The sequence below is a fragment of the Protomyctophum bolini genome (genome assembly GCF_963924005.1).
Source record: "Protomyctophum bolini genome assembly, chromosome: 18".
NCBI classification, from domain to species: domain Eukaryota; kingdom Metazoa; phylum Chordata; class Actinopteri; order Myctophiformes; family Myctophidae; genus Protomyctophum; species Protomyctophum bolini.
Window position 1 is genome coordinate 38,694,960 of NC_137879.1, and position 27,476 is coordinate 38,722,435.

Consider the following 27,476-nt stretch of genomic DNA (forward strand, 5'->3'; position numbering starts at 1 on the left):
ATGTGTGTGTGTGTGTGTGTGTGTGTGTCTCTCAGAGCCTACAGGCGTCTGTCCTCCATGTCCTCTGGTTGTAATGTGTGTGTGTGTGTGTGTGTCTCTCAGAGCCTACAGGCGTCTGTCCTCCATGTCCTCTCTGGTGGACACTCTGCAGAGCATGGCGGCTGTCCATGATGTCAGTCCCCTGCTTCGCTACCTGGTCCCGCACCTGGTCCGCGATGTCGTCACCACCGCCGCCGCCACTACTGGTAAGAGACGGGAGGAGGACACGCGTCTGTCTGTCTGTCTGTCTGTCCATAAACCATCTTTCATAATCACATACAGCTGCATATTATGTGCGCGCTGCGCACAATGAAAAATGGAGGGACTCCTGTACACTGCAGATACAAGTAAAGGCAGGACAACACACACATTTGTTTCCCTTTTCATTTTTTTCTTATATGGTGTTCGTCTTGTCCCTCTCACGTTTGTTTCCCAGATGAGACGGAGTCTGAGTCGTCCGGTGCTAGTCGTATGTTTGAAGGCCTCGTGCAGGCTGTTCCACTGACCAAAGACTTGGACAGCACCATGGCCAGGTGAGCACGCACACACGCACGCACACACACAAGCACACGGATCAATTAACTAATTTAGGACTGAGGACGATTCTACGCCTTCTAAATACTGACTGAAGTTTTCTGAAAAATTCAAATGCAATTGTTTTTTTATTCAAAAAATTCAAAAATGTTATGTTATGTTGCTATATACTGTACATGAAGGGGTAAAACACCAAAAGGGGTTCCCGCCTACAATGGGTTAACCATTTTTACCCTGGCCTCCCGCTTTTAGGAATGTGAGTAATTACAATTATTTGAAGATTCAAAACAAACAAAGGGCTAATTTACGAGCTCACAACGCATCGCAACACGATTGTTTTGTAGTGGCGGCTACACAGTGGCTAATAAATCTAGTTAACCCTCTAAGACCCAGCGTTGCTTTTTAGAAACAATTTTATTTTAATTAATTACTAAATTATTATTATTTCTTTCTGTTCTTTTTTCACCTAAACGTCATCAGTGATGTTCATTGCAATGCCATTTCAATGCCATTGGTCATGATATTTGCATATAAACACCCCCCACAGAGGCTGAAATTCACACAAATAAAAAATGTTTGGACTTTTTACCTAAGACTTTTGACCTTTACCCTAATAAAAGTAGGTAAAATAATTGTAATATATATTTTTTTGTGATCATTAGAATGTCTAGAACATGTTTTATTCATTATTGTGAAAGATATCCCCCAAATGTAAATTATTAATTTATTATATTATATAATTATATAATTATTATAAAATTTTCATCAAACTTATTATTATTTATTTTTTTAATCTTTTTTTAGTCTTAGTCCTAGTAGTACAAAGTAGTATAAAGGTTGAAATCTATTTTTTGCAAGTAGAAAGTAATGCGGTTGTTAAGAGGGTTAAATATTTAGTGTGGAAACATTCACATTCTTACTTATGTGTATTGTGGAGCATCACCCAACGAAAGTTTTTCACAATGCTGTACCTGTACATCTATGTGACAATAAAACACCTTGAACCTTGAACCTTGATTCATAATGCAATGTCCGCCCACAGAGGATGAAGGAAACCTCTTCAGCTCATTAAATGAACACGGCTTCTCCAGATCGCAGCGTGCGTGACACGTTGTGAGCTTGTAGATCGGCTATTTGCAGAGTGTGACCAAATGTAAAATCATGTAGAATTAGACTAACACTAAAGCATTTCAGGTGACAAAAAAATGTCTACGACTAAATAGAATGTTACTCAGAAGACTTAAGACAAAAACTAAATCAACATGTGCTGTCAATAATCAATATCAACAGTGTTGTGTTGTTGTTGAGTTTTTTTGAGTGGTGCGACCACTCCCTTACGGAGCTATGTGTGTGGCTGGGTGGGTGTGTGGGTGCGTCTAAGCACGAAAATAGCATGGTTGTTTTTCACCACCTGTGTGCAACCTAACACACAAACACATTTGTGTAGATTACTGCTGGATGAGTACATGGCTCAGGGTCAACGCTCCGCCCAATCCGTCCCAGCGCTCAACCAGCGTCTCCAGCCTCTGCTGCGTCTCTTTGAATCCAAGTAAGTACCGTACCCATCTTTTATTCTTTTTTTTTGTATTTTCAGGCCGATGTTTCTGTTTTAGAGCACCGAAGTCTGACGTCAATATCGGTAGACGGCGCAAGTCCACGTGTTCATGTACTTCAGATCGCCTCATATAAGAACTGTGTTTGAAAAATAAACATGTCACCCCGGCCGCTTCACTCGTATGGATATGAAGAATCGACTGACTGAGAGAAAACGCTATTGTTACTGCTGCCGAATTAGTTACATTTTCACTAGAAACGGACTGTTATCATATATGAGTGGCTGACGGTCACAAACGATACAGAGACACCTCCCTGACAATTTTGTTATGTTTATTCTCCATAGAGAAATTACTTCTTCACTTTTGAATTACAGCACACCTGGGGATTTATCTGTGTCACCTTATAGCTTTTAATTAACCACTTTAAAACCGTTATTTTAAACTTTTATCGCTGTTGGAAAAATAGCAGATCTACACATTTCTTAGCGCAACACTTGAGTGCCTTGCTGTGAGCGTGTAGATCTGCTATGTTTTGAAAATAAAATCCACCGTGAACGTTTTTAACTCAAATGAGATGTAGGTCAAATACATATAATCGTGTGGGTCCTTGACATGAATTAGTTTGAGAACCACTGACGGGTTTTCAGAAAACTGAAAATGACTTAGAAGACATTTTGTAGACTAAATAAAATGTATGCTGTGTGCTGTATTTACCGGGTAAACGTATGTGTGCTCGGATCCAGGTACAGCGGAGCCATGGACCTGGTTCTGTCGTCGTATTTCAGCGACGGCTTTGATGCCGAGCAGAAACAACTGTTGCGTCAGTTCATCTCCATTGCCAGCACCAGCTGTGGCAAACACCAGGTACCTCCTTAATTGCCTCGATTTCTTTCTGTTCCCGCTGGGTGTGTTCCCTCCGCGTCATCAGTGCCCATACCCCAGGGCGGGGTTGGTGAAAGGGCCTTTCTGTGTGGAGTTTGCATGTTCTCCCCGTGTCCCCCTAGGATAGGTACCCTCACATGTTCTCCCCGTGTCCCCCTAGGATAGGTGCCCTCACATGTTCTCCCAATGTCCCCTAGAGTAGGTGCCCTCACATGTTCTCCCCGTGTCCCCCTAGGGTAGGTGCCCTCACATGTTCTCCCCCATGTCCCCCTAGGGTAGGTTCCCTCACATGTTCTCCCCGTGTCCCCCTAGGGTAGGTGCCCTCACATGTTCTCCCCGTGTCCCCCTAGGATAGGCACCCTCACATGTTTTCCCCGTGTCCCCCTAGGGTAGGTGCCCTCGCATGTTCTCCCCTTGTCCCCCTAGGATAGGTACCCTCACATGTTCTCCCCGTGTCCCCCTAGGGTAGGTACCCTCACATGTTCTCCCCGTGTCCCCTAGGGTAAGTACCCTCACAAAAAAACATGCAGTAATCCTGGTCACTAAACTGCCTCCCCCTGGCCAGCCGGGGCACCTGATGGAGGGGAAAGGAACTGGTCGGAAATAACGTGTTCATTCCACGCGCTACGTCCAACCAGGGAAACTCCCCCCCTGTCAGGTGTAAAGGAGCAGTTTGGACTCCTCATGCATAGAAGGAAGCATGAGGTCAGTCCGCTGCCCCCCCCAGGATTACATTAGAGTCTAATTAGACCATTGACACTTGGTGAAAAAATCGTGCAAAATCGTGGAATAAAAATTATAATTGTATGTACTTTATTCCCGGCATCAGTTACGGCTTTTAGTCTTTCACTCCTGCAATATTTCTAAATCTAAATGAGTTGCATGAAGCGGGGGCTAAAATGGCCGACGTCCTTTTTGTCTTCTTGGCGACCTAGATCCTGGGAGACTCGGACACCTCGCTGCTCCTCAGCCTCTCTCACCCTCTGGCGTCTGTCAGGACCTTGGCTGTGGAGCACCTGGTCAACACCATGACCTCTGGGCAGGTAACCGTACTAGGGCTTTCACTCCTAGCGATTTGGACTATAGTCACCTGGTTTACTAGTCGACTAGTCGTTTGACTAGGCCTAGCTATTATGTTTTTGTTTTGGTTACTAATATGTGTACATTTAAAAACTGTGTTACATTGGTGACTATGAATATAATCTAGCTGATCTTGAGGCCTACAGAAACGGGGAAACTAATCGACTAGCTGAAATAGACTAGTTGCTTAAAGCCCTAAACGAAACCCACAGGGGGGGCATGTTTTACTTCACTTTAAGTCGAGGTATCGGCACCGGAATGTAGAACTATACGCCGTTACATGTACTTGGAGCAAGAGTACGAAAAGTATTGGGCATCAAAATGGCACTTAAAGGAATAGTTCAGATCTTTTGAATTGTTGACCTATTTCTAAAATATTAGTGCAACTTTCGTTCCTTTTTTTACCCCTCTATCATCACCCAGAACTATGTTCTTTGTGTCCATATCACTACGCCCAAAAAGTTGAACGAAAGTCGTGCTAATATTTTAGAAATAGGTCAACAATACAAATTACGTTAGTTTTGTGGATTCATTTACTTTTACTGCGTGGCCCCCTGTGCCCCCCACAAAATGACCAGAACTACTGAACTACTTGATATTTCACCAAAACCAGAGCACAACTTCCACCATGGGACTCTGGCAATCAATGTATACAGTTGCAACCACTATATTAATGGCAAGTATTTCATACAACTTAAAAATTCAAAAAAATCTGAACTATCCCTTTAAAGTACCAGAAGTAATAGTGCTCGTTGTGCATAATGTCCCATTTCAAGTTTTCCCATGTATACAAATCTTTTGAAAACGGCCGATCTACAAGCCGCATTGTGAGCTTGTAGATCGGCTGTTTGTGGTTAATGTATCTTTTGTAATAATACAATAATACAAAGTCACTAACTAGTGCCTGTCAAAGCATGAGGTTTTTACTATTCTGTGTGTTTTTTTTAATTCCAGCTGGACAGTTTAGACGAGGCCTTTGTGACGGAGGTTCTACTGGACAGGATGAAGGACGACGTTCCGACGGTCGTAGCCGCTGCCCTCAAAGCCCTGGAGGTCAGTAGTAGTACTGACCGCCGGTCACCACTAGGGCTGCAACATTTAACACCCAGAAGAACGCCCGGGGGGGGGGGGGTATTTGTTTGTAACCATTAAATCAGGACTCCCTAGCGATTTGTTTCTTCAGGGCCTATTTCAAGGTTGCTCCGCGACCATTTTGGAAGTATAGCTTGAAGTATGCTTAGGATCATATCGTTTAGAGAAATGAGGCGCAAATCAAGCTTGTTTTGACCAAAATGTTGCTGGTGGAAATAATGTATAGGCTATATGATATATTATTGGCTCAAGCAAAACCTGTTTATTGTGGGATAATCTAGTAAACTAATGGAATGTCTTTCTTTCTTTCTTGTTTTAGCTCTATTTAGACCGTTTGGATCCAGAAAGGACCATATCCTGTTTATTGTCAGTGCTGCAGAGAACGGAGCTCTCATTGGCTGGAGAGTGGTTAGTCGCACACACGCACACACACACGCACACACACACACACACACACACACACACACTCACTCTTAACTGAGTCATTCATGCGTCATTCATGACTGTGATGTCCTGGTCAACATAGCAATTAAACATTAGTTATTATTATTATACTGCATGCATGAAACTAAAATGCAATTTTACGGCTAGTATGGCGCTCATTCACATATTTTCATAAATGTTGGTGTGTGTGTGTGTGTGTGTGTGTGTCCAGGTTGCCAGTTCTGCAGGAGACAGTGCGGGTGCTGTGTGACCCCAGACTGGGACTGGGCTCGCCGGACGCGCGGCTGCATCTGGGCTGGAAGCTCCTCCCCCTGCTGGTGATCACCGGCAGCACGCCGGAGGCCCCCGAGCTGCAGCTGGCGCTGTGCGTGGCCCGTTCGGCCGTCATGACCCAGCACCCGCTCACACTGGGCTGGGCCCAAGGTTCGAGTCATTCCATCGTTTATTAAGCCATTCTGACCTGAGATCAGATTCTAAAAAATGTCTTCTACATCCTGACAGTTTTCCATTCTGACCTGAGATCAGATTCTGAAAATGTCTTCTACATCCTGGCAGTTTTCCATTCTGACCTGAGATCAGATTCTGAAAAATGTCTATTACATCCTGACGGTTTCATTATTAACCCATTCTGACCTGAGATCAGATTCTAAAAATGTCTTTGATTTTTCAAAAATGGCAGACCTACAAGCTCGTAGCGCGCCACTCGGTGCCGCGCTATGAGCTTGTAGATCTGCTATTTTCTATGTTTCAAAAATGGCAGATCTACAAGGTCGTAGATCTGCTATTTTCCAATAGCTGAAGTAGAACATAACGCTTGAAACACCAAAAGGGGTTCCCGCCCAGAATGGGTTAAGAATGTATTGTTAATTCACTGTGGGAAAAGTTCTGCCAGTATCGTTTTTCCTCACCTCGCCTCTCTCTCTCTCTCTCTCTCTCTCTCTCTCTCTCTCTCTCCAGAGTTGACGGAGGTGCTGAAGGGAATCTCAGAGCGCGACTTCCTGGGCTCGGCCAATCAGCGGCTGGTCTCCACTCTCACAGAGAAGCTGGCGAGCATGGACCACATCTCCAAACGAGACGCTGTGAGTCACTTCTTGTCAAAATAGTTTTTCTTTTTCTTTTCTAGAGTAACTAAAAGACAGTGACCTATACCTAACCCTGGGCCACTTTAGCTCACTGTCATCTAAAGGTTAAACCCATTTAGACCTGAGGGTGATTATTTTCTGAAAAACCCTATGTTTCTATGTCAGTGGTTCTCAAACTTTTTCATGTCAAGGACCCCCAAAAATGATGTGTTATTGGCCGCCGTACGTCCCCCATCTGAAAACATGTTGTTCCAGGCACCCCCCCAGAAGCAAAGATTTAAGAGTTTAAAAAAACGTTCACTCTGAAAGAATATATATTCAAAGATTCGCGCCACATTTTCACGATTTCTTTTTTTCGAAAATGATTGAGCACCACTGACAGAAGCCTTTTATTTTTATTTTTTTTAGAATCGGCCTCAGGTCTAAATGGGTTTAACCCATTTTGGGGCGGGAACCCCTTTTGGTGTTAGCATAATGTCATGCTTTAGCTATTGAAAAATAGCAGATCTACAAGCTCATAGCTTGTAGGTCTGCTATTTTTAAGTGGTGCAACCACTTCTACAACCAGCTCGCAATGTCCATGTACCTGTTTGTGTAGGTCAATGAGCACGAGTGGTGTGCGCATGCGTGTCAATGAGCACGAGTGGTCTGCGCACGCACCCGCACCTGTGTGTGGATGCTGTTGCTACATAAATAGCCTCAATGCTAGCGAGCTAAAATATAGCCATCCTTGCTCTAGAAAGCACCAATGTTTCCATCTAGACCACCGGATTATCAGCAAAAACCTCCGAAAATCGCGCTAATGGACCAAACCATGGAGAGCTCCGTAGATTAGGAGTTATTCAGCTTTTAGAGAGGGGAGTTGCACCACTTGGTTCACACAGGTGTGATTTTTATTTTTTTAAACTGTCAGGATTTAGAAGACATTTTTTAGAATCTGATCTCAGGTCAAAATGCGTTTAAAGAACCACCATTCTTCTGTGCGTACTGCGTTTTAGAATCTTGGTCTCAGGTCAGAATGGGTTCAAATCATCACGGTGTGGTTTTGTTGTGTCTCTTCTCCCATGCCAGCTGGACAACCTTGCCCAGGTGGTGGAGGACCAGCGTCCAGCGGGTAACACCCGGGCCAGGGCGGCCTTCCTGGTTCTGACCCAGGCCTTGCTGCAGGGCCTGGGCGGAGCGGCGCTGAGCGACACCCTGCACCTCCTCACGGCCCAGCGGCTCTACTCCACGCTGCAGCGCCCTCTGCTGGAGCTCAGCGCTCTGCAGGACCACACACAGGTATAGGAAGGAGTATGAACGGTAAAGATGCCAAGGATTGTGGATAGTGCTATACGCAAAACATGGAAGTAACACTGACTCCAAGCCGTTTTTAAAGGAGAATTCCATTGCTAGAATGCTTTCTTAACTTTTTTTTTACCTTTCTTTGTAGTTGTTACGTCCCCCACCAAAGAGGTTCAGGTTTTTTTTTTGTGCGAAAACTCCTTATTGGCTATTTCCCCTACCATAAGCCCTCAATGAATTGCATTGAATTGAATGGGGCTATGGGGTGTTGTGCTAATTCGCTTATTTGCATCTGAATAAGTAGTGAAGTGTGCCGCTTGGGATATTATTTACATTATGAAGAGAGGATATATACAAAATAATAATAATTTTGAGCAAAGGAAATAAGCGAATTAGCACAACACCCCATAGCCCCATTCAACTCCCATTCAATTCAATGCAATTCATTGAGGGCTTATGGTAGGGGAAACAGCCAATAAGGAGCTTTTGCACAAAATAACACCTGAACCTCTTTGGTGGGGGGACGTAACAACTACAAAGAAAGGTGAGAAAGCCTTTTAGTATGGAATTCTCCTTTAAAGGCGCAGTGAAATGAAAAATAAGTTTTTCACACTTTTAGACCATATCCGTGGTCATCATATGGGCATACCTAACAATGGATGCCAAAACAATGGGAAAATTCTCATTTCTGTGTGTTTTTATATCAAAGGTCCATAAAAACGATTGTATTATTTATTTATTAAAACGAAAACGTGCTGCGTGATGACGTGTAGAGGTACACATCGATAAAAGCCAATAAAAATGAAGCTCACATGTTTAATTCCCCATGTCTGTGCATCCATGCAACACAGCTGCTTCTGATTACAGATTTCTCCGTTTTTATTTCCATTCAAGATAACATTCAGACAGTGTATTACTCGGTTTCAACTTAATCATCACGCTAAAATATGTTTCTGAAAACATTATAGGGTAGAAATAAGCCACATAACAGTAAACTGGTTGTGCTGGGCGACCGTCTGATTTATAAACAAACAACACCACGCTGTTGCGCATAGCATTAGCCACCGTCCCTAGCTACCGTCGCCTGAAGGGATGCGACACTCTGATTGGTTCAGAAACTTCAGACCGGTGTTTCATGTGGAAACACCATTTTCAAATTGTTCACCATTTCCGTTTCACTGCGCCTTTAAATAAAATCACAGTCGGTGAACAGACGAGTCAACTTTCCACCGCCGTTTGGTGTGTCCTCGTCCCCGTTGTCCGTCCGCACAATCGGAAGCGTTTTCAAAGACACGAGTAGCATATAAAGAAAGCCTGAAATGCAAGCATTTGCATTCCAACGGGTGATTGAGCGTCGCGCTCTGCAGTGTTTTCAAATGGATTTTTACACGACGGGGGAAAACATGGAATTCCCCTCTCTCGCGTACCAGTGGCACGTGTCCCGCGGAACCGGCACCGGTCCGCGTACCGGTTGGTTGGGAACCTCTGCTTTTAGAAGACCTTTTGAAGAACCTGGCCTCGCTCCTAAATGGGCTGAATGCTCACCGTGTTGTTTTGTGTTTCAGGCGTCCTCCTCCTCCGAGGAGGATTCTCCCGCCTCGTTCTCTGAAGCCCTGGCCGCGTACCTCCAGGACGCCACCGCTACCAAGAAGAAGGCCAAGGTCGCGGTCGACGAGAAGTACGGCGTCGTCCTCCTGTCCCTGCTCCGAGAGTTCATCTCGTCGCTCAGCTGCCATGACAAGTCCTTCACAGGTGAGACAACGACGTGTTTGGATTTTTGGTCTGTGGAATGAGACTCGACCCATTCTGACCTGAGATCAGATTTTCTGAAAAAGCTACGTTTCTATGTCAGTCGTTCTTCGATTTTTCCAAAATAGCAGACCTACAAGCTCGTAGCGCGCCACTCGCTATGAGCTTGTAGATCTGCTATTTTTGAATAGCTAAAGGTGGGCAACTTTGACGATAGAGAGGGCCATAATATTTCCACACTCACTCCAGTGGGGCCACATTGCATAATAATGTCATAGCAAAAATAGCCGATTTTTGCTATATTTGAATTGAAATCCAGAATTTTCTTTTTGCCATTTTTTTTAAATTGGAATCTTGAAGTAAAAGTTTTATTGAATGGCAAATGTATTTAGTTATAGTTATCTTATAACTGTGTGAATTAAATACAAATTAATTGGACATAAAAAAAAAGAGAAGACAATAACATTGCAATACTAGTAATTAACTGAAATCAATAATATATCAATGTTCGGATATTAACCTGAGGGCCGCATTACGTGATGGTGGGGGTGGCATGGTGGCCCCCGAGCCGCCAGTTGCCCATGTATGGCATAGACACCAAGCCCCCAGTAAGGCTATCCAACGTTGAAGCTGCCGTCTACCTACTGGCGAAACGTGGAACTGCAGCACTTTCATGGAGGTGGACGGACATTCATGACGTCACGTGCGTCAGCCCCGGACCTCACAATTGAGGTCCGGGGCTAAAGGCTAGGCTAAACTTCCGCTCGCTCGAGCCATTGAGTTATAATTGTACTTCCGGCAGTCTTCCGGGTGCTTCAAAACGCCACTGAGCAACTTCTATTGAAATTAATATCATTTTATTACTCTATGATAGACACACACAGAGTCACACTGAAAACTGGAGCCTTTTCCCTGAGTGACGGACACAGTGTTATGGCTGGCTCTGGGGCCATAACGAAGAAGGGGAAACCACACCGGAGGACAATCGAAAAAATAAGTAGTTTATTTCATACTTGTGAAAAAAGAATTAAAGAACTGAATCAATTTGCTCAAAGTTTCCAACTTAGGTTGGCAGGGAAACATGCTGCCCAAAATCTAGAACCAAACAACAAACAAAAGAAAGAACAAGGGTGCTCTCCTGCGGCCGCCCCTGCAGCCTGTGGAGAAATGCAGATCTGAAGTGCTGTGAGAGCAGGTGTCTTAAATAGTGTTTGGGGAGGACACTGGCCAGGTGTCTCCCCTTCCACTCATCATCTCTGGCTCCGCCCTCCAACACTGCAATGGAACTGTTAAAGGCACAGCCACACATACACCAGAAACCCCACATAGTAGACTAAAGGCCCAGGGGGCCGTCACATCCCCCCCCTCGAAAACAGGGTCCCAAAGGGAACCCTGGCCCAACATTTGTGCTACAAAAAAAACCAATCAGAAAATGTATACATACTTTACTTTACAAGCAAGCAACCCCAGTGAAACTAACCCCCCCAGCTCACATCTGCATCACGCTTTAGCCCCACCCACTCTCAGCAACTGGTACCTTGAAGCCTTTAAGAGGAAGGTTAAGACATAATGCAAAACAGATCATGACTGAACAGGATTAATTGCACGGGGCCCTAGATAAGGCATCCGCCACCACATTTTCTTTTCCTTTAATATGGCGGATGTCCAACGTATATGACTGAAGAAACAAGGACCATCTAATGAGCCTCTGGTTTGGACTGTGGAGAGAATGTAAAAATGTTAACGGATTGTGGTCTGTGTACACCACCACAGGTCCAGAACCCACATACACCTCAAAGTGTTGCAAAGACCATATGAGAGCCAAAGCCTCCTTCTCGATCACTGAGTAGTTTAACTGATACCTGTTAAATTTCTTTGAAAAAAAACATACAGGTTTGTCAATGCCCAATTCATCCTCTTGAAGCAAAACTCCACCTGCCCCCACATGGCTGGCATCAACCTGTAGTTTAAAAGGCCTTGTCATGTGTGGAGCAGCGAGGACAGGAGCATCATACAGGATTTGTTTTGCCTTTTCAAATGCCTGCTGACAAATAAGAGACCAAATGTATTTTGCATTATTCTTGAGCAGGTCAGTAAGCGGTGCAACAACAGTTGAGAAATTCCTACAGAAAGCTCTATAGTATCCAATGAAACCAAGATATCGTTGCAATTATTTTTTTGTTGTTGGTGGTGGGTATTTTTCAACCGCTTCCACTTTAGCACGCACTTCACCCTGCCCCACCTGACGACCAAGGTATGTTACTGTGGCCCGAGCAAAATCACATTTAGCCAAGTTCACAGTAAGACGCGCCTCAGCCAAGCGGCCAAACAGTGCTGAGATGCGCTCAATGTGATCTTGCCAATTATCTGAATATATGACTAAATCATCCAAGTAAACAGCACAGCCTTCTAGGTTACAAACCACTTTGTTCATTAAACGCTGAAATGTTGCGGGTGCATTGCGTAAGCCGAACGGCATGACCGAGTAAGAATAAAGGCCAGAGGGAGTAATAAATGCGGCTATTTCTTGTGCGCGCTTTGACAAGGGAATTTGCCAATAACCCTTTAATAGATCGAACTTGCTAATGAATTTAGCAGAGCCGACCTGATCAATGCAATCATCTATGCGCGGCAAAGGAAAAGAGTCCGGTTTCGTAACATTATTTACTTTTCTGAAATCAGAACAAAATCTGTACGTCCCGTCCGGTTTTGGAACGAGCAGGCACGGCGATGCCCAACTCGAAGCAGACTGCTCAGCAATACCATTTTTGAGCATGCAGTCAATTTCAGAATCCAAATATTTTCTCTTATCTGGATTTGTCCTATAAAACCGCTGTCTTATAGGCTTGGAATCTGTCAACTCAATATCATGTTCAATCACATGCGTAACAGATGGAACATCACCAAATAGGCTTGGGTACTCACGTATCAGCGCCACCAGCTCTGTTCGCTGTGACTCTGATAGGTGAGACAAAACATCAGTTAGACTTGACAATACCTCCGAATTTTTTAATCGACCTGACAACAAGGCAGAGTCATGATTTGGCAAACCATCCTCACAAACGGCATCATTCTCCGATGTTGCCTTCACCCCGTGTGTGTTACCAACACACACAGGACGAGTGCAACTCAACGCTGCGCTCAGCGCCTGTGGCGCGCGGGCCAGATACGGTTTCAAAAGATTGACATGGCACAATTGGTTGTGTTTCCGACGGCCCGGCGTGGCAATGAGATAATTTTGATCTGACAGCTGTTTCACCACAGTATATGGGCCCATGAATTTTGCCTGGAACGGCGAGCCCACAATAGGCAATAAAGCCAACACTTGATCCCCTGGAGAAAAAACACGCTTCTCCGCTCTACGGTCATACAAACGCTTCATTTTAGTTTGCGCCGAGGCCAATTTCTCTTTTGCCAACTCCGTAGCAGAGTACAGTCTGTGCTTAAATCCATTTACATAATCAATTAGATTCGTCGGCGGGTCCACTTCTTTCCAGTCATCCTGTAAAATAGCCAGCGGCCCTCTCACAGTGTGGCCGAACACAAGTTCATTTGGACTAAAACCCAAACTCTCCTGTGTCACCTCTCTCGCAGCCAACAGTAACCATGGTAAACCCTCCTCCCAGTCTTCACCCATCTCAACACAGTATGCGCGCATCAGCGACTTTAACGTTTGATGGAACCGTTCCAGTGCGCCTTGGCTTTGCGCATGGTATGCTGACGCTTTATTGTGCTTGATATGCAACTGCTTTAATACCTGGGCAAACAAGTGAGATGTCAGGTTCGAACCCCTGTCACTTTGGACCGTGCGCGGAATGCCAAAAATAGACATGAACTGCGTAAGAGCACGCACAATTGATTTAGCTGTAATCGTGCGCAATGGATATGCGGCAGGATATCTGGTGCTCTGGCACATAACAGTAAATAAATACTTAGCACCAGATTTCGCGCAAGGCAGAGGACCTACGCAGTCCACAATCAAATGCTCAAATGGCTGAGCCACAGCTGGAATAGGATACAGCGGCGCCACTTTAATGGACTGATTTGGCTTTCCCGTTAACTGGCACGTATGACACGTTTTAATGTAGCCAGCAACGCTCTTTTTAACCCGAGGCCAGAAGAAATGCCTCAAAACACGGTCGTATGTTTTGCGCACGCCCATGTGTCCTGACTCATCATGAGCAACACGCAAAACCAAATCACGGAATTTGGAGGGAATCACAATTTGATAAATAGGGTCTCCAATGAACGCCTCGCCATGCGGCACCCATTTGCGCAATAGCACACCATTTTCAATGAAGTACCCGTGCGCAAGATTTTCCAAATCACTTTTCGGGCACACCACTTGGAATAAATCCTTCAAAGAGGGATCGGTTGTTTGTTCACTCACCAATTCAGCACGTGGAATAGCAATTGGAGTATTGGCTAAGGACAACATCAACCCACCCACAATATCACTCTGTGAATCAATTTCCCCCAGAGCCTCCTGGTCACTTGTTTTTTTCATGGCACGTGTCACAGCGCATGCATGAAAAACGTCTGGCAAAACAGTCTCATTTTCATCGGGGCCTTCGGTAATCAATGGCACCGGGACCAGAACTGGACTGGCAGGCTGAACCGCCTGATCCGCCCACACCCGTTCCCCCGCTACACCATTGCCCAGAATGACAGTCACCCCGTCAACTGGAAGCGCCGGTCGTACGCCCATGCGCACTTCACCAACAAACAAAGCCGAGTGGAACAATAGCTTGTGCACAGGGACATGGAACACAGCCATTCCCATACCCAACACAGGTAGAAATGACCCAGTGTGAGTCTCTTCAGAAAAAGGGAGAGCAGATGACAAAATGAAGGAATCAAACGCACCCGTGTCACGCAAGATAGTAACTGGCACCTTCTCTTTACCACCAAGCATGGAGACATGACCTTTAGACATGAAAGGCAAGAAAGCCTCGTCAGGTTTTGACAACACAGGTACCTCAGTAATTATTCGTTTCACATCACCGGTACCAGGCAACGACGCAGCAAATGCTGCAGGTTTCCCCTTAAACCCACCATTCTTGTTACGCCCCTTAAGCGCCGGGCACTCACGTTTCCAGTGCCCTGGAAGGTGGCAGAAGTGGCAGGCATTCTCGGAGTCACGACCAGCCGGTCCACTATTATCCGAGTTCACATTTCCACTGGATTTGGGAGGAAAGTATTTTCCCCCAACAACTTGGCCAGCTTCTCTGCCGCCACCAGACCACCCACCATTACCACGGTTGTCCCCCCGCCCTCTGTGTGTCAATGAGAATTCATCGGCGAGTGCTGCAGCCGCAGCTGCAGTCTTTGCTTTCTGTTCAATAATGTACATGGCGACTGGTTCTGGGACTGAGTTCTTAAACTGCTCCAGCACAACAAGAGCAGCGAGGTCATCATAGTCTTCCACCCCTGAAGCCACACACCAGCGCTCGAAATGTGTTGACAGGTCACGGGCAAATTCAAGATAGGACTTATTATTGCCTCTCTGCCAACTCCGAAAACGCTGTCTATAGGCCTCGGGAACTAGTTCGTATACACGCAGCACTGCTGCTTTGACCAGTGTATACCTTGTGCTGTCCCGTGCAGACAGTGAGGCGAACGCCTCCTGAGCACGTCCAGTGAGCACGCACTGTAACAGGACCGTCCGGTCCGAATCATCCCAGCCCCGAGCGTCTGCCACCCGCTCGAACAGAGTGAAGAACACTTCCACCTCTTTCTCATTGAATTTTGGGACCAACCGTAAACTATTCAAAATGTTGCCATTGTCACCACCTGACTCGCCCCTCTTCACCTCACTCATCGTGCCATCTCTCACCAAGTTGAGCCGTGTACCCTCAACATCCAACCTTTTCATCTCTGCTTCATGTTTTAACCTTTCTATCGCCAAATCTCTTTCCTTCAGTTTTATCTGTAAGTCAGCATCCATCTCTTTCAGCCTCACCAACTCCTCGAAGGTTAGCCCAGTGGCCCCCGCGGGCACTGAGACTGCGGCTACAACCTCCTCCTGAGCCCCACACTGAGACGGCTGCGGGCTCAAAATGTGCTGCTCATACAGCTGGTCCTTGATCATTACCTTGACCTTATCTCTTCCCGCCCTTTTGTCGGGAATGTCAATGCCGTAATGCTCGGCAATTGACAATAATTGGTCCTTGCTAAAGGAATCTAGGCCCTCCTCCGACGGACCAGAAACAAAATCAGGCACCTCCATTGCAAAATTAAACCAAAGAAAACAAAACAAACCACTCAAAGCCAACGGAAACCAAAGAACGAAGCGCATTTAACCAAATAAATGCCCCAAACAAGTCAAATTAAATTGAGCCTCCCCTCTAACTGCCTAACCCAAACTTATCTAAATCTCAACCCTAGTCTTCAGGGGATAGTTGGGACAGGTATTTACGCACATGAAACGTTGGCGAGGGAAAAAGGTCTCCAGCAAGCTGGCCACCGCCCCAAGGCCAAAGAGTGCTCCCGAGCATATAGCTCCAACCCTTTCTCCCCACACTACGTGTATTATATAAATGCACACAAGTCCCAAAGGGGAAATGCGCTTTGCCTGTCAGAGTCGGCCCAACAAAAAGTGACTTGTAAACAGAAAGGTGTACTTACGTTCCTAAGTTCCGAGACCCGAGTAGCAAAAAAACCCCTCCGCTGGTTCCCCAAATGACAAGGCTCCACCCCACAGCTGCCACTGAGGATAGGTGCGAACCTGAACTTGGCTAGCTCGTTAATTAAACAAGCAGCCCAAACTACTACAACAAGAAAGTTTTGTAGCTTACCAAACTTTTAGCTATGGACGAGCCCCCATGTTATGGCTGGCTCTGGGGCCATAACGAAGAAGGGGAAACCACACCGGAGGACAATCGAAAAAATAAGTAGTTTATTTCATACTTGTGAAAAAAGAATTAAAGAACTGAATCAATTTGCTCAAAGTTTCCAACTTAGGTTGGCAGGGAAACATGCTGCCCAAAATCTAGAACCAAACAACAAACAAAAGAAAGAACAAGGGTGCTCTCCTGCGGCCGCCCCTGCAGCCTGTGGAGAAATGCAGATCTGAAGTGCTGTGAGAGCAGGTGTCTTAAATAGTGTTTGGGGAGGACACTGGCCAGGTGTCTCCCCTTCCACTCATCATCTCTGGCTCCGCCCTCCAACACTGCAATGGAACTGTTAAAGGCACAGCCACACATACACCAGAAACCCCACATAGTAGACTAAAGGCCCAGGGGGCCGTCACAACAGATAGACTACTGTATGTCTGGCTGACGCAACACACCGGCTTCACGGATTGGCCAGAGGCGTCACATGACGTTTGTACCACTGTAGAGATATAAGAGATAGTGTGTGGTTGACAGAACTGCATTCTGGGACAGAGACGGAGAGTCAGAACTGCATTGTCGGACAGAGGAGCAAGAACAACCTGATGTTAGAATGATCCTCTGGACCGTCCATCTGAAAGGAGGAGCAGAGATATGTCACCATGCAGCTGTGGTGCTGCAGGACAAGCTGTACTGCTTTGGAGGAGACAGTGATCACATTGATGTTCACGTCTTCAACACAGTGTCTTTATGCTGGAGGCAGCTGACCCCAGGGACGCCGCCAGGAAGAGGAGGAGGACGCCACCTAGAGGTTCCATCCAGGCGCTCTGGCCACACAGCTGTGTTGGTTGAAGATATAGTCTACATCTGGGGAGGGATTCCTTACTGCAATGTGCTTTATGCATTTGATGTTGACGCCTACAGATGGTTCAAACCCAGGGTTTCTGGCACTGTTCCAGAGGGGAGGTACTACCACTCAGCCTGTCTGTTGGAGATGGTCATGTTTATCCATGGAGGATACACCAAGCTGACTGGATACACTAATGACATGTACAAGTTGGACACCAGCACAATGGTCTGGTCTTTAATTAACACCAGAGGAACTCCACCTACTACATACTTTCACTCTGCCACCATCATCGGGACAAAGATGTTTGTATTTGGGGGCGTTGGGGACAAGTACCCCCTCAGAGTGTTTGACACAGAGACCAACCTCTGGCTGAGCACACCATTTCCACAGCCTCATCGAGAAGGACGCTATCATTCAGCATTTACCTACAATGGAGAGCTGTACATATTTGTTTGCGGGAACAATTATGATGCGTGGAAATTCAGTCCAGAGACCTTCTCCTGGAAGAAGGTTGAGCCCAAGGGAAAGGACCGGGAACGATGTGTGATATATGATGCTGCATACATGGTGGGAGATCGTATCTTCCTCTTTGGAGGACTAAGAACACCTGGTGACCTGTACGTCTTAGACCTCAATCCTAGCCTCAAGACATTATGTAAGCTAGCAGTTATTCAGTACGGTCTGGAGCAGTCGGAGCTCACACACGACATCAGGTGGGAACTGGCAGCCATGACAACCAACAATAACAACCCGACGACTCCGACATGATAAAAGCATGCCTACGATAAAGAAGGAAATATAAATTATAAAAATCACACCCGTGTGAAGTGAGGGGCGCTAATATATTAAAGTCTAACTCAGTCATGTTGATTAGGTGATGTAAAACAAACGGTGCCGACACAAACATTAAACGCCATTAACAATAAAGAGACAATATGACGTAAACGACACATTATGGCGTAAAAGTTCCCTTCGTTGTCAATGCGTTTACTAAACAATCTGAACTAAAGACAAACATTAAACCTGTGTATAGGAAGGGCCCCTCAAAAATCTGACAAATTCATAAAAAAGGCAAAGAAAATAATTACACTTGTGTGAAGTGAGCGGTGCCTTTGACTTGTTTGTCTGGGGCACCCGTCACAACTGCCCCTCCCTACCTACCCTACCCTACCTAAACCACCCACACCCTCAGATCTGAAAATATATTCCTACTGGAGGTTCCAAATACCAACCATGTACACCATGGGTGACCGACCAGGCCTTCCTTCTGCTGGGCATAATAGTCATCAGTCCAGTACCAAGAGATAAAAAATGTCCATGTTTATCCTGATTTTCTTTTTTTGCCATTTCTTAATTGGAATCCTGAAGTTACTTTTTTTTTTTCTTTTTCAAATGCATTTAGTTATAGTTATGTTAACTTTATGAATGAAATACAAATACATTGGACATAACAAAAACTAGACAATAACATTTTAATACTAGTAATTGGCTGAAATCAATAATATATCAATGTTCGGATATTAACCTGAGGGCCGCATTACATGATGGTGAGGGTCGCATGTGGCCCCCGGGCCGCCAGTTGCTCATAAAGCATAACGGTATGAAAGAAAAATTAATTATGTAAGACATATGAATTGTTATCTCTTATGATTTGTACTGTATTGTGATACACCATGTGCGAAATGAAATTAAATGAAATAACATAATGCTAACACCAAAAGGGGTCCCCGCCCCAAAATGGGTTAATTTAGTTTTAGCCTTGTTTTACTAGTCATCTGAAATGTTTTGCCGTTGGTCTAGCTTTTTGTCCACTAAAATCTTATGATATTTTGATGACTATAAATCCACAGTTGATATCGTCGACTGAAATGTATTTCGGCGGGCCTTGATGGCTGATTTTTAGTTTTGGTTGCATGCTGAAAATAGAAGATCTGCAAGCTCACAACGCGTCACGCTGAGGTGCGTTGTGAGCTTGTAGATCTTCTATTTTCCGCATTCAACCAAGCATGAATTGACTTGACTCTCTTGTCCACTAGTGCCCGCCTAACATTTTAGTCTAGATTTTATTTGTTGACAATATTGTCAGTATATTCAGTGTTAGTTTTAGTCAACATAGCTTAGTTCTTATTTAGTTTTTGTCAGTGAAAATAGGTAGTCAACCAACTGTGTGTGTGTGTGTGTGTGTGTGTGTGTGTGTGTGTGTGTGTGTGTGTGTGTGTGTGCGCTCTGTCAGCTGAGGTGTGGTGGAACCCGGAGAAGATGGACTCCAACGCCTGCTGCTACCTGCGTCTCCTGTGTCACCTGTTTGAGCTCCTGCTCAGGGGGGGGTCCTCGGGGGGCCGCGCCGCCCCCAGCTTCAGACACCTCATGAAATCCTTCTTCCAGGTAAGGAATCAAAGGTACCCTGTTTACCCAGGGTAACTGCACTAAGCTCAAGAACTTGTTTACAGCCAGGCCCTGCTCATAGAACATTTCATGGTAGGGGGTTCAATGCCTTGCTCAAGGGCACTTCAGCGGTGGTAATTTTAACGTGCCCGGTCCGGGGAATCGGGGATACGAACTAGCGACCTTCCGATATCAAGACCGCTCCGCAAACAGTTCGGCCACTGCTGCCCCACAGGTAACACTGTGACAATGACGTTTTTTTGGGGGGGGTATCTTGGCAAAAGCAAAGCATCTTTATTGTCACATCACAGTTTCACAAGTTTAAAAAAAAGAAGTGGGTGAAATTTGTTTTTGTGCATAGTTAAAAATTAGTACGTTTGAATTCTCTTGTTCATTTGAAATTTGAAGAGTTACATTTGTACACACTCAACAGTGCATTTAAAACTCATTTTGGGGCGGGAACCCCCCTTTTGGTGTTATGGCATTATGTTATGCTTTAGCTATTGAAAAACAGCAGATCTACAAGCTCTTGTAGGTCTGCTATTTTTGAAAAACCGGAAGAACCACTGACATGGAAACGTAGCTTTTTCAGAAAACTGTCCGGATGTAGAAGACATGTTTAGAATCTGATCTCGGGTCAAAATGGGTTAGACCTGAGGACAGATTCTACAAAGGCCTTATGTAAATCATGACGGTTTTCTTAAAACCCCATGTTTCTGTGTCGGTGGTCTCCTCAAACTCTTTCATGTCAAGGACCCCTAGAATTATACGTACCGGTATTTGGCCGCCGAGCCCCCCATCTGAAAATATGTTAGTCCCAGGGAACCCCCATGAAGCAAAGAGTTAAAAAAAACGACCTACAAGCTCGTAGCGAGGCACTCGGTGCCGCGCTACGAGCTTGTAGATCTGCTATTTTTCAACAGCTGAAGCATAACATGATGCTTAAAACACCAAAAGGGGTTCCCGCCCCGAAATGGGTTATTATATTTTGTACAGTGCCTTTTCCACCAAAAAAGAACTTCGGTTCAGAACCAGTGCCGTTCAGAACCTTGGTGCTTTTTTGCGAACCGGTCGCGAGATTACTTTTTATCGACTTCAGCTCGGCTTTTAACACCATACATCCAGATATTCTGTTGCGTAAATTAGCTCAGTTAAATGTGAACCCCTTTATAATTAAATGGTATTTTTCTTTTCTCTCTAATAGACCACAGAGGGTGAGATTTAACTCGGTGCTCTCAGAGGAGACACTGAGTAGTACCTCAAGGAACAGTCAGTTCCTCTTTTCTGTTTACCTTGTATACGGACAACTGTGTCAGCTCACATCCAAATCAATTTATTATCAACTTCTCCGATGACACTGTGATACTTAGTCTGCTCAAGAGTGATAATAACATCCTCAGCCATACAGAGGGAGTAGACAAGTTTATAGAGTGGTGTGATCTACACCATCTGAAAATAAATGTAAACAAAACAGAGGAGGTCATAGTAGACCCCAGGTCCATAGGAGACCACAGTATAATTAGTGTCCATGACCATAACATCAAACAGGTCCCCTCATATAAATATCTGGGAGTACAGATCGATGAGGACCTGAGCTGGCACACGCATGTTACAACACTGTGTTCTAAGATACACCAACGTCTACACTTTCTCAGAAGACTTAGACTTTTTGGAGTCAGTAGAAATATCATGTTGACCTTTTACAGAGCTAGTATAGAGTCAATCCTAAGATATGGTATATCCAGCTGGTTTGGCAATCTAACTGTGAAATACAAGTCTCAAGTAAATAGGCTAGCAAACATGGCTGGGAAGATCATGGGCATGTCCACCCCACCCATCACTCCCCAGACCATCTTTGAACAAGCAGTGGTGAGACAGGCTCGGAATATTGTATCTGACCCCTTGCATGTACTGTACCGAGAGTACGAACTAATGCCATCCGGTAGGAGGTATAGAACTCCACGATGTGTATATAATAGATTTAAACACTCTTTTGTTCCCCTGTCAACTAAAATGCTCAATCAGGGATTGACGAATGCACTTTAATGACTATAGTTGCACTTTATCAAGGGAATGTGTGCAATATCTCTGTTTTGTGTATGGGATTGTGGGTGTTTCATGGTGTTTTTTCTTTTCGTATGTGAACATGTCTGTTATTTGTATGCAGCTGTGACTCTGTCTCCAAGACAAATTTCTCCCAAGGGAGACAAATAAATATAACCTTGAACCTTGAACCTTGAACCCGGCTGCATTTCCACCAGATTGACGGCCGGTTCATTCGGTGGCGCTATTATACCGAAACACAAAATGTTGAAAAAGGAGAAGGATCTGTCATGCCCGCAGACGCCCCGAGGGCGTTTGCACAACACAAACCGATGTAAACAGTATCCACGAGGTTGTGATGTCACGGTTACAAGTTATTATAACGCCACCGCGAGTCTCAGCCCCCGGGATTCTGGATCGCGATGCATCCGCATACGTTTAGGACCGTTTCATGTTTGCGTTGGCAATTAATCTAAACTTATTTCTGTTCAAAGACGGGTCGGTCGCATCGAATATCTGTTGCGTGTGTGTCACTGTGTTCTGCGACCTCCCAAGTTCCAACCCACTGACATTAAGTTCCAACCTATACTGACACACACCCACTTGTATCGTCTCGGTTCACAAAGCGCTATGCGTGCAATCACAAAAGCTGAACCACCGGTTTTGCGGTTCACATTGTGGGAACGAACGTTTATGGTTCGGATTAACCAACTCATTCTCAGTGGAAACACTCTGAACTGGTTCAATATTTGGCGAGAAGAAAGAACCGAACCGGTTCAACCCCGGTGGAAAAGGGGCCTGGGTGTTTTCTCCCTACTGATTTTCCCCCAGTGTGTATAATAATCTCTGTCCCCGTCTCCCCCAGGTGCACCTGAAGGAGCCCGCCTCCGTGTTCAAGTTCCTGTGCGTGCTGTGGGGCTACGGGGCCAACCAGGGCGACCAGCTGGAGCTCCGGGTGGGCGCCGTCCTCCAGACGCAGGCCCTGTGCGTGGGCAGAGCCCTGCTGGCCGCCCAGCCCGCCGACACGCTGGAGGAGCTGGCCTCGCTCAACTCACCAGGTAAAAACGTAACCCATTCTGACCTGAGATCAGATTCTAAAAAAAATGTCTTCTATAGTATACACCCTGACAGTTTTCCATTCTGACCTGAGATCAGATTCTTAAAAAAATGTCTTCTATACACCCTGACAGTTTTCCGTTCTGACCTGAGATCAGATTCTAAAAAAATGTCTTCTATAGTATACACCCTGACAGTTTTCCATTCTGACCTGAGATCAGATTCTAAAAAAATGTCTTCTATACACCCTGACAGTTTTCCGTTCTGACCTGAGATCAGATTCTAAAAAAATGTCTTCTATATACACCCTGACAGTTTTCCATTCTGACCTGAGATCAGATTCTAAAAAAATGTCTTCTATAGTATACACCCTGACAGTTTTCCGTTTTGACCTGAGATCAGATTCTAAAAAAATGTCTTCTATATACACCCTGACAGTTTTCCGTTCTGACCTGAGATCAGATTAAAAAAAAAATGTCTTCTACACACCCTGACAGTTTTCCGTTCTGACCTGAGATCAGATTCTAAAAAAATGTCTTCTATACACCCTGACAGTTTTCCGTTTTGACCTGAGATCAGATTCTAAAAAAATGTCTTCTACACACCCTGACAGTTTTCCATTCTGACCTGAGATCAGATTCTAAAAAAATGTCTTCTATACACCCTGACAGTTTTCCGTTTTGACCTGAGATCAGATTCTAAAAGTGTCTTCGATTTTTCAAAAATAGCAGACCTACAAGCTCGTAGCGCGCCACTCGGTGGCGCGCTACGAGCTTGTAGATCTGCTCTTTTTCAATTGATAAAGCATAACATAATGCCAAAAGGGGTTCCCGTACAGAATGGGTTAAGTAAATAAATTCTTCTGAAATTGTTTACCGCATTTCTTTTTCTCCAAATAGTAGCCCCCCCATGGGTAAAGTATGCAACCACTGAAAGGAGCTCGTCTGTATGTCTCTCTTTCTCTCTCTCTCCCTCTCTCTCTCTCTCTCTCTCTCCCCCCCCCTCCCCCTCCCCCCTCCAGTGGTCCATTCCTTACTGGGCTGTCTGTGTTCTCCGACGCGAGAGGTCCGCGAAGCAGCCGTCGGCTGTCTCCAGAGCCTATCGCGAGCGGCCGCCTCTCCCTTCCAGCCAATCATAGAGCGGCTTTTGAAGAACACAGAGGAGATCGTAGCTGACCCCTCCCACCTCAGCCAGGTGAGACTTGACTGTCGTGCGCACGCGCACACACACACACACACACCGTGTTCACAGCTCAACCACTGTATCTTTCCAACACAGATACAATGGATTTACTCACCTAATGCTGCAGTTTACATGTTTTTTTAAGTATTCCCATAGTGTGTACATTGTTTAAGTGACGGGTGCATGGTTTTCATATCGTAAATATGGTCGCTAGCTAGCGCTGAGTCTGAACCAATCACTTTCCCTTTCGGCAGCTTGCTTGTTTACAACCGGAATGGACTTCTATCTGACTTCGGGTGGGCGGGGGGGTCGCGATACATGGCCAAAGCATTTGTGACTAAATTTGACTGAGGGACTGCCATTGGATTTTTTTTAGAATTTTCATGTCGTATGAAAGCAGGGAATCATAGCTTCAAATTGACATACTTTGGTTGTTCAGTTTGACCCACCAGTTTTGGAGATATGGCTTATATAGAGTAATGTCTTGCAGAGAAACAGCGAGTTGAGAAAACAGGCTTGGGAAGGTTCACTCCTGTGGTCTCTAACATTACACCTATAGCTACATGTTTAAGCATTTATTTCATATGTACATGTCTTCTGTGGTCTCTAACATTACACCACTTATTTCAGACATGCTCTAGTATGTGACGAGTCTGCCTTGAAAAAAAATGATTTAATGAGTTGGTGAAAAGCTGGAATCTGCGCGATGTGGCAGTCTCTCAGTCAAATCTGGTCACATTTTGAGAACCAACCCTGCACTAGTCTAGAACATGGATATCGTGTCCATGTTGTTGTATTATGAAAGTTTCTGTCATGACGTCTTTTTCCCCCCCGTTTGGCCAGATGCTGGGTGCGGTGCACGAGGAGTGCGTGTCCGGTAAACCGCAGCAGCAGAGGCTGGCGGCGTCCATGGATCAGCTGATCCAGAGCGTCCAGGCCCACGACTGTCCCTCCTACAGCGCCAGCACCCTGCTCAGGACCCTGGACCTGGTCCACGGAGAGGTCAGTAACTGACCTGAGATCAGATTCTAACGCACGGAAGAATGGTTGGTTCTTTAACGCATTTTGACACTAAGATCAGATTCAAAGAATCTCCTCTAAAATCCTTGACAGTTTTCAAAAATAGCAAGACCTATACATGAGTGTCGCTATGAGTTTGTAGATCTGCTATTTTTCAATAGCTAAAGCATAACGTAATGCTAACACCAAAAGGGGTTCCCGCCACCCAGAATGGATTACCCATTCTGACCTGAGATCAGATTAAAAAAAAAAGTCTTCTACAAAACATACAGTTTTCTGAAAAAAGCCTGTTTCTATGTCAGTCGTTCTTCTATTTTTCAAAAAAATAGCAGATCTACAAGCTCGTAGCGCGCCACCGAGTGGCGCGCTACGAGCTTGTAGATCTGCTATTTTTTAATAGCTAAAGCATAACATAATGCTAACACCAAAAGGGGTTCCCTGAGGTACCTGAAGCTAAGGTTTCTGAAGCTATAGAGTGTTGCAGTCCCGCCCCCCCGACGAGCGGCCCGGAAGATATTGTCCCATACATTTTTTTTTGTCCCATAGACGTCTCGGAAAGTATTTATTTAAAGACCTTTTTATGCCTCGGACAAAGACAACTGGGATGGTGGTGACAACTCATGACAATAAACGCAAATGTTTTGGGCCGAAGAAATAATTTGTTATTTTTCTATAGGGGGGGTTACATATAAATATGTGACCCCTCCCAGTATTTTCAACCACAAGTGGGCTCTAATGAAACTTCCCATTCCTGGGGCCCAGAGGTGCTATAAAAGCTTTGGAAACTTCTACTTAGGGGGGTTTCCGGTTCAACAAGTTTCAGATGGTCATATCTTCTTCATTTTTTCCCCCAATTTCAATGAACAATACATCATATGATGTAGTTTCATAATTTGTAAAAAACTGAAAAATGACCATGGCCCCCTTGTTTATCAAACCACTGGACTCGGTCACATTATGTTAAATATGTATAGTATCAGTACCGGCTAAATTGTGATTATAAACATGAATGTCCCTATCGGTGCGTCCCTGATTTGACTGCATGGTGGCCCAGTCTGAAAGTGATCTCTGGACCGTGTCAGTTGGTCAGAGATGATGCTAACGGGCCCACAGTGACCTGGCATGTTGTGCTCATCTCCTGTCCTCATGGCAGCACGATGAAACCCATGTGCCTACAATGACTGATGTTTGTCTCCTTTTCCCTCTTGGGTTGAAATGACATTTCACCAATAGGAATTGAGTGGTTTCATGACATTAACCCATTTTGACCTGAGGTCAGATTCTAAAAAAATGTCTTCTACATCCTGACAGTCGATTTTTTCAACGTAGAAACATAGCTTTTTCAGAAAACTGTCAGGATGTAGAAAACATTTTTAGAATCTGATCTCGGGTCAGAATGTGTTAACCCCTCTCCCTCCATAACCCTCACACACCTCCACCTCACCTTCCCACCCACCCACCATACAGTCCGTCCTGTCGGCCATGCTGCCCGTGCTGGAGCGTCTCCTGGAGCAGAGCAGCCCGGAGAGGCCGGCGCTCCTGCGCGACAAGGCCCAGCTCATGTGCCTGGTCCTGGGGAAGTTCAGCGAGGCCTCGGCCCCCCTGCTGGCCCGCGACCCGGCGTGTCTGGAGCTCTTCTTCCGCGCGCTGAGGACGGCGGCGCCCACGCCCTACGCCGACGTCCCCAGCTGTCAGATACAGGCACTGGAACAGGTATAACGAACGCATGCCACAACTTTTTGTGTGTTTTTTTCCAGTTTTTTCCATGTGTCTTAATGAGGTGACAGTACTTCGTTAGACTCCCTGGAGTTCGTTTTTATGTGCAATGGTGTATAGAGCGGTCGCAGTCCCACCGCCAGCCTTTCATGACGACGCCTGGCCCCAGGAAATGAATCGCAATGCATTTTTCTCCCATAGACATTTCAAAAAGTATTTATTTAACCCACTCTGACCTGAGATCAGATTCTAAAAATGTCTTCTACATCCTGACAGTTTTCTGAAAAGGCTATGTTTCTATGTCAGTCATTCTTCGATTTTTCAAAAATAGCAGACCCACAAGCTCATAGCGCGCCACTCGGTGGCACGCTATGAGCTTGTAGATCTGCTATTTTTCAATAGCTAAAGCATAACATAATGCTAAAACCAAAAAGGAGACCTTTTAAGCGTCGTATGAAGCCAACTCGAGTCGTGACGAATCATGACAACGCACACAATATTTTGGACAAAACAAATAATTACATAGAAGAAAAACGACAAAAAAAGTGTTGTAACCTGCCGTTTTTTTAAGCCTTCTTCCTGGAGGCTGAACCCTTGACAGTCAAACGGGACAATGAAATAAACAGTAATATAGTGACGCCACACTATC

General features: G+C 45.2%; 1 protein-coding gene across 1 annotated transcript in view; it reads left to right on the forward strand.

Moving 5' to 3' along the window:
- heatr1 (HEAT repeat containing 1) overlaps positions 1 to 27,476 on the forward strand; it is a 67,382-nt gene that overhangs the window by 6,950 nt on the left and 32,956 nt on the right. The window contains exons 8-23 of the mRNA XM_080789025.1: positions 103 to 245; positions 476 to 572; positions 2,021 to 2,122; positions 2,873 to 2,993; positions 3,947 to 4,054; positions 5,046 to 5,144; positions 5,503 to 5,591; positions 5,839 to 6,050; positions 6,585 to 6,706; positions 7,781 to 7,990; positions 9,559 to 9,745; positions 19,659 to 19,810; positions 22,719 to 22,911; positions 23,931 to 24,103; positions 24,935 to 25,093; positions 26,579 to 26,824. Of these exons, the coding sequence (XP_080645151.1) occupies positions 103 to 245; positions 476 to 572; positions 2,021 to 2,122; positions 2,873 to 2,993; positions 3,947 to 4,054; positions 5,046 to 5,144; positions 5,503 to 5,591; positions 5,839 to 6,050; positions 6,585 to 6,706; positions 7,781 to 7,990; positions 9,559 to 9,745; positions 19,659 to 19,810; positions 22,719 to 22,911; positions 23,931 to 24,103; positions 24,935 to 25,093; positions 26,579 to 26,824 (2,413 nt within the window). The remainder of the gene's footprint in view (positions 1 to 102; positions 246 to 475; positions 573 to 2,020; positions 2,123 to 2,872; positions 2,994 to 3,946; positions 4,055 to 5,045; positions 5,145 to 5,502; positions 5,592 to 5,838; positions 6,051 to 6,584; positions 6,707 to 7,780; positions 7,991 to 9,558; positions 9,746 to 19,658; positions 19,811 to 22,718; positions 22,912 to 23,930; positions 24,104 to 24,934; positions 25,094 to 26,578; positions 26,825 to 27,476) is intronic.